The sequence below is a fragment of the Mus pahari genome, chromosome 15 (genome assembly GCF_900095145.1).
Source record: "Mus pahari chromosome 15, PAHARI_EIJ_v1.1, whole genome shotgun sequence".
NCBI classification, from domain to species: domain Eukaryota; kingdom Metazoa; phylum Chordata; class Mammalia; order Rodentia; family Muridae; genus Mus; species Mus pahari.
The window spans coordinates 61,416,210-61,423,786 of NC_034604.1; the positions used below are offsets into that span (position 1 = coordinate 61,416,210).

Sequence of the window (7,577 nt, forward strand, 5' to 3'; positions counted from 1 at the left end):
GCCTCCCAAGTGCTGGGATTAAAGGCGTATGCCACCACGCCCGGCTGTAGCAGGCACTCTTAAACACTGAGTCTTAGCCGGGCCTTGGGAGGCAGAAGCAGGTGGATTTCTGAGTTCGAGGCCAGTTTGGTCTACAAAGTGAGTTCCAGGACAGCCAGGGCTATACAGAGAAACCCTCTCTCTCTCTCTCAAAAAAAAAAAAAAAAAAACCCAAAAAAGCAAAAAACAAAACACTGAGTCTTCTCTCCAGCCCAAAGAGATGTTTTAAGAAGTTTCATACGTGCATGTACATTTTTTTATACTGGTGACATTGTTATAACCTTATTTATAGAACATCTTAACTTGGAGAGGATAAAGATTAGATAGAACAGATCTTAGTTCAATTAAAGGAATATTTGAGTTGTGTTTAATGCCAAATAAGCCAGACATGGTGGTGCATGTCTGTAATTCCAGCACTTGGGATGCTGTGATACTTCTCAGAATTAACAGTTTATGTCTTTGAGATTTCAGTGGCTCTATTACAGAGTTAGAATGAGACTTTGAGACCGACCATTCTCCAACTTAATGTGGTATTTCATAGCTAGCATGTCCAGTATACAGAAGCTAGAGGGTATGTGAAAAATAAAAAAGGTGCTCACTCAGTCAGCGTGCAGATGCATTTTAGTGAGAGAAAACACTTATGTAATATAGTGAATAACAAGGGCTCTGCTTTGTAGTCAAGATGGCACCACTGACTGTAAAACTACTGATTTGCCTTAGCAGGCAGAATGTGGAAGAGATGTGGCAATTTCACAGGTTGGCTAAGGTGGAGAAATAGGGCTGTTTTCAGGGAACATGACTGTTGGTTGATTTTTTTTTTTTTTTTAAAGCTATTTTATTGGGTTAGTATATTTCTACCTTGCTTCTCATCCCAGACACTAGGTTGGAGAGAACGGTTAGAGGGGAAAGGGGATGTAGACCTCTTGACGACTTGCTGCTGACTGGGGCATTGGGTTTTGGGGGGCCAGTCCAATCTTAGCATCTCCTGCTTCTCATCTGTTTGCTTACAAACACATGCCAAACCACAACAGCAGCCAGGGGCACCAGCCTCCACAGCCCTCTGGCTTTCTCATACCCTCTCCAGAACCCTGAGAATTAAACTATGTGCAGCTAGCATACATCACAGCCCTGCCTGTGAAAGAGGTAAACCAGTCACCTGCTGTGACGCAGTCTCTTATCCCACACCCGGGTTAAAACAAAGATACCCACATACCTGGACTTTTAAAGACTCCAAAATTCTGACTACACATGACATGTAATCATAGTGTGATTGCTCTGAATTCATCCCCTGTAACCGAGATTGAATACTGACTGAGGCGTTCCACTGAAACCATCTGGAGCTCTCCTGTTTATGTTTTGGATAGGTTTCACTTCTGGTCCTTTGGAAGGCACTACTGGTTGTAGGGCCTCTACTGGCTCTAAGCTCTAAAAGGGCCTTGCAGACTACATTGGGAATTTCAGTCTTTCTAGTTGGCAAACTAAGGTAAGGTACAGGTTAAGACAGTAGGAACACCGATCTGTTGAATAAGAGTACCAAGGGCTTCCGTGTGGGACTGCTTTCCCGGTGTGTGAGTTGAATTACCCAAGACTCCAGTTATCCCTATTTTACAAATGAAGGCACATAACCAAGACCTGGAAGACTTGGTTTACATATAGGCAGTTCTAGCCGTAAGAGTTCAGGCTTAGGACTAGAATTGCCTCGATAAGAGTTGCCTTGAGTCGGTGGAGAGATGGCTCAGCCGTTAAGGAGCACTGACTGCTCTTCCAGAGGTCCTGAGTTCAATTCCCAGCAACCACATGGTGGCTCACAGCCACCAGTAATGAGATCTGATGCCCTTTTCTGGTGTGTCTGAAGAAAGTGACATTGTACTCACATACCTAAAATAAGTAAGTCTTAAAAAAGAATTCAGGCTTTTCTGCCTGCATATACTTTGGCTCATCTCTGGAGAATCAACAGGATGCTGAGTGCTTTAGGATAAGTTCCAGTGACTTGAGGGTTGTGGACAGTTTTTTGTTTTTTTTGTTTTTTGTTTTTTTTTGTTTGTTTTTTGGTTTTTCCAGACAGGGTTTCTCTGTGTATCCCTGGCTGTCCTGGAACTCACTTTGTAGACCAGGCTGGCCTCGAACTCAGAAATTCGCCTGCCTCTGCCTCCCAAGTGCTGGGATTAAAGGCGTGTGCAACCAGTGGATAGTTCTTGAGTTGGGAACCCGGGAATAAAGAAACTATTGGACCCATTGCACAGCTCACCTCCAACTGGGTTAAGATCTTTGTGAAAGAACGGTAGTTTATATAGATTGCTTTGAGCTCCACGGCTGAGGGTTTGTTAAGTTTTTGCTTGATTTTGAGTTTTCATTGGATGTGACATACAATTATCACAAAAGGGGGAAAAAAAGAACAAGGGGATAGTGTACAGCAGAGTAGAAGACAGAGTTTTGATTGATTTTTTTTTTTTTTTTGTAAACAGTCTCAGTTTTCTTTTTTTTTGTCTGTTTATTTTGTTTTGTTTTTTCAAGACAGGGTTTCTTTGTGTAGCCCTGGCTGTCCTGGAACTCACTCTGTAGACCAGGCTGGCCTCCCAAGTGCTAGGATTAAAGGCGCGCGTGCACGTGTGTACGTGTGTGTGTGTGTGTGTGTGTGTGTGTGTGTGTCTGTGTGCAACCACTGCCTGGCTAGTCTTAGTTTTCTTAGGTAATGTGACCTTGAACCTTGAACAGGGTACCCTACTCCCTCAGCCTCCCAAACACAGGGATTATGGGTGTGCGCCATTATAATAGGTATTGTTTCTGGAAAGAAACCCTGAAGAGGTTAACCAAGAGTGACCACCCAGGAGGCTTTTGAAGGACACAGAAAGGAAAATGATCAAATAAGTCTTTCCCCAGCAGGCCAAAAATCAGGTACAGCAACCGTGGGCTTTGCATTTCTCTTCTACTATGTTCGAGTGTTTTTAAATAGACATTCAAAAGCTGTTGACGGTAAGGAATTTGTTAGGAAGAAGTCCTTTCCCTTTTGAGACGCTGAAGTTTTAAGACAGACACGATACATTTTTCAGGTAAAACTTGTGCGGAGCCGGGCAGTGGTGGCACACGCCTTTAATCCCAGCACTTGGGAGGCAGAGGCAGGCGGTTTCCTGAGTTCAAGGCCAGCCTGGTCTACAGAGAGAGTTCCAGGACAGCCAGGGCTACACTGAGAAACCCTGTCTCGAACCCCGCCCCCCGCGAAAACAAAATTTGTGCGGAACAAAGACGGTGATGGGATTTGTGTGACTTAGTTAGAACGGCAGTTAAGGAAATAAATTTCCCCCAGTTGGTCCCAGCGTTCTCCCAGGCGATTAGGTGTAGCTAAATTTCGTGACGTGTGTACCCCAAGGAATGATTTGCTAAGCAAACCATGAAGCTTATGAGTCCACTAATTGGCGATAGGAAAATTAAAAAAAAAAAAAAAAGCCAACCTAGTGGGGAAAGGAGACTTAACGGACCTTTGGGGAGATCTCAAACCTAGGAATAAATCCCAAGGCTCTCACAACGGCGGCTACGGGAAAGCTTCTCCCTTCTAAGCTGCGCGGCTTCGGGTCTTCAAATCCAGGAACGCGCGGTCCTTACCAATCACAGGCTTCTGCCCGCCCCTTGCCCTAGCCTAGCCCAATCCCGGGCGGGCTCAAAGGCCACGCCCTCGCTTCCTACAGGAGGGAGAGCTCGCGGGCCTCCGGGGCGCGCGCATGCGCACTGCGGCGCCGCGGATCCGCCCCTCTAGCGGACGTTTTCCTGGCGCTCGTGGCTGGCGGAGCTGGGGGCTCGTGGCCGGGTGAGGAAGGGTCGTCGGTGCGGTGGACTCGAGGGAGAGGGCAGGGCTGGAGCTTCTAGGCGGCGGCGGTGACCGCCCGGCCTGGTGGGGGACACGGGCCAGAGGCTGGGCTGCTCTGTGCGATCAGGCGCCGGCGTGTGGCCCAGGCTCCCTGCCCGGGCTTTGGAGCGGCGGCATCCTCGTTCCCTCCGGTCCGGCTAGGGATCGCTCACTTCCCATGGTCTCTGAGCTCCGCAGTGTTTTCTTCTTGCAAAGTGCTCTGGCGCCTGTTGTGCTGTATTGTGGTGGGCGGTCCTCCGTCCTTTTGCCTGACTCTGCCTCGGGAAGTAAGGTTTTTGTTCGCTCTGAGGGGAGGGTTCTTATGTCAACCGGTGTCTGCTAAGCTTCCTGTACCCTTACCCCTAACAGCTAATGCACAAATGAAAGTCTGATTTTACTCTCCCCTCCTGCTTTGCTCTCGATTTCAGACTTTGTGTGGTTAAGCATGAGGTCCCTTCTGACATCGTCGTTTGGAGGCCAGCTGTCTATAGGACAGTGCAGTCATTCGCACTTACCCTTTTGAAATCATGCTTCTGGTATTTTCATTTCGACCAAACCAACTTTTTCTTCAGATTTCAGCGTTGTGGGCGAACTTCACGGTAAGTTTTAAAAGTTATATACGAAACGGCTACCTAATTTTGACATGTGTCACAGGGTGCCAATAGTTACATGATGATTGCTGGCAACTCAGTGTTTCGGGTTCTACAGCATGTACTTTTTAAATGTATGTAACTAAGTACATAGACCTTTAAGACAACAGGAAGTAATCTTTTATGTACCCATGAATGTGATTCATTAAATACAAGTAAATCAATGTGTGAAAATTGAAGCCACTGTACTTACTCCTTTAAAAAAACAGCATAGGTGGTTACTTGTTTTTAATACAGTAGAATAATAAATAACATTGTGTTTTCTTAACATTACATGGTGGATAATGGAATACTAAGGGAAATTAGTGCCCTTTCCCATATAGGAATGTTTTAGGAACGTGCTGTATGCATGGATGGGGTTTTTTGTTTTGGTTCGCTTTGGAAATTTGTTATCTTTACATGTGTGCATACACATGTTAGAGGATAACCTGTGGGAGTTGATGCTCTCCTTCCATCAACTTAGATTGCCAGGCTTGTGTTTTTAGTTAGTTTGTTTTTTTTTTAAAAAAACTTTAATATAGGACCTTCTTACTTCTGGCATGGTGCTGGCTGTGTAGCCCAGGCTGGACCGAAACCTAAGGCAGTCTTGTCTCAGCCTCCTAGATTGCTGGCATATAAGGCTAGACTTAGGCAGCATAGTCAGAACCCTTGAGCAGTGGCTCAAAATGTAACGGACAACATGTGCTGGGAGTAAGTAGTGGGTCTCAGCTCTAGAGAGGCATTTGAAATTAGAAACATTAGAAGTTGATAACTGATATAGCAGGAGGAATTAGAATTATCAGAGGTACCCATGTATGCCACAGCTCCTTTGTTGTCCTATCTGGGGACAACTCTCCTTCCACTGTGTGGACTTAGGTCATTGAGCTTGACAGCAAGCATCTCTGCCACTGAGCCATCTTGCCAGCTCTCAAGAACAGAATTCTAAACTTACCCTAAAAGTCACTAGTTTTATACTGTCTTTGCTTTTCTCACTAGCTAAGTTTGTGATTCTTCATATTCCTTCCTCCACTAAACCATGGGCGCCTTAGCCCATGAGCATGACAACTCTTATAAAAGAAAGCATTTAGTTGGGGCTGGCTTGCAGTTCAAAGGTTCAGTTCATTATTATCATGGAGAGAAGCATGGCAGCATGCAGACAGACATTGTGCTGAAGAAGGATCTGAGAGTTTTCTATCTTGATCTACAGGCAGCAGAGGTACACAGACATTCCAGGTCTAGCTTGAGCATATGAAACATCAAACCTCCACACCTCCACAGTGACATACTTCCTCCAGTAAGGCTACACCTCCCAATCATGCCACTCACTAAAGACCAAGCATTCAAACACAAGAGTCTGTGAGGGGCCATTCCTATTCAGACCACCACAGTGGGTAAAGCCGACTTGTGTTTCTTGCTCTGTCGGATAGAAGAAGGTAAGTGTAGTGTTTGCTGTGTATGCTCTTAATTGTAAGGTGGCGAGGTCTTCTGAGGTTTACTTTAGCTCAGAGTACTTGTTAGTAACCATTCTTACTGATGTTACAAAAAAAATCTTGTTTTGTTTTGTTTTTTAAAGAGACATTGTACTTTTAATCATCGGAAAATGTAATAAAATATTCAACTTATTTTTCAAATGCAATTGTTGCAGTGAGATGGAAGATTTGCGAGGAATAGCAGAAGAGTCATTTCCAAGCTTTTTAGCCAATTCACTACTTGGTAATAGTGAGGTTTTGGGAAATGTCACTTTTCCATCAAATTTTGGCTTGCCCATTGCTGTTTCTACACTTGCCAAGAGCAGACCCAGCACTGACAACAGGTAAGTTGCACTTGAACAAGTATTTTCTTTCAGGTTTACAAACCCAGTGCTTCTCTCTGGATAACTGTCACTCTCTTGTTCTCCCAACCTACTGGCTTCATAGGCTTTCTTGTTTATGTTCAAGACTATGTCTGAAGGTACGTCTGTGCGTAGTTTTCTAGCTGGAGAAAGGAGGCTGGTGAATTGTTTCTCAGTGTTGACCTGCAATTGTGGCAGTCGTTGCATCTTGTTATCTCCCTCCCTAGCCCTTCCTGGATGATTATGAGTTAACTTGTATTCAAATAATTTTAAATTACTCAGACCAAGTTTCTTACTTTTTAGGAACCAAACCACCTTTTATTTTATTTTTTGTATTTCTTATTCTAGTTTTATAACCAAGTACATGTTTGGCTTAGTACATTTTATTTATATTAGTCCACATGTGATATATGTAGTTTGTACACATGATTTCATGTGTGATCTTTGCAATGTGTAAATTCTGATTGTGGTTAAATATCTGACCACTACTGAACACCTTCCAATCTAACAATTTAATGAGGGATAGCATTTTGACCTTTGGGATAAAGGGGTTATGGTAACACTGGGGCTCCTGTGTGTTTTTATTTGATGGGAGTTAGTTTTATTTTTTAGCCCTATGACATTAGTTAATTTTGTGTAGCTTAAGATGACTTTGAATTTCTGATCTTCCTGTTTTTACATAGAATTATAAATAAGCCTCTACTACCATACCCAGAATATGTAGTGTTGGGATCAAACCCAGAGTTTTATGCATACTAGGCAAGTGCTCTACCAAAAATCCTGTATTGTTCGCTCAACAAGGTTTTAATTGTCAATGTTGTGTAGGTGTCCTGATGTCCAGGAATCATACTTAATGGAAGAGAGGTTTTCAGTTCCTTCCGCATCATCTCCCAGGTTCCAGAGGGACATCCCTGAGCCCAGAGAAAGATTAAGACTCAGCTTTCAGAGTGATGAGTGAGTTCTTGTCTTATTAGACTTGGGGAAAAGGGATGACTTTGTCTTTGATTATTAATTCTTAGTGTCTGTAAGAAAGACCTTTCTGTACATCTCTTAACTATATTTTTAGCCTTTAAAATTTTTTTTTCTGATTATAAATGAAACAGTCATTGAAAAAAAAAAAAACAAACTACTGGCAGCTGTTAGAAAGACAAAGCATCCAAGCTAATTATCTGTTAACTAGAGAAGAGACCCTGATGACATTCTCTTTTCTTTTCATTTCTTTCTTTTTTTTTTTTTT

At 43.5% G+C, this 7,577-nt stretch overlaps 1 protein-coding gene and 1 long non-coding RNA gene across 2 annotated transcripts in view; one reads left to right on the top strand and one right to left on the bottom strand.

The window, feature by feature from the left end:
* Positions 1-3,598, bottom strand: part of LOC110333030 — a 26,761-nt gene extending 23,163 nt beyond the window's left edge. The window contains exon 1 of the long non-coding RNA XR_002381056.1: positions 3,516-3,598. This is a non-coding gene — a long non-coding RNA (uncharacterized LOC110333030). The remainder of the gene's footprint in view (positions 1-3,515) is intronic.
* Positions 3,599-3,792: 194 nt separating this feature from the next.
* Cep192 (centrosomal protein 192) overlaps positions 3,793-7,577 on the top strand; it is a 92,171-nt gene continuing 88,386 nt past the window's right edge. Inside the window, exons 1-4 of the mRNA XM_029546817.1 lie at positions 3,793-3,841; positions 4,309-4,479; positions 6,155-6,322; positions 7,166-7,294. Of these exons, the coding sequence (XP_029402677.1) occupies positions 6,159-6,322; positions 7,166-7,294 (293 nt within the window). The 5' untranslated portion in view covers positions 3,793-3,841; positions 4,309-4,479; positions 6,155-6,158. The remainder of the gene's footprint in view (positions 3,842-4,308; positions 4,480-6,154; positions 6,323-7,165; positions 7,295-7,577) is intronic.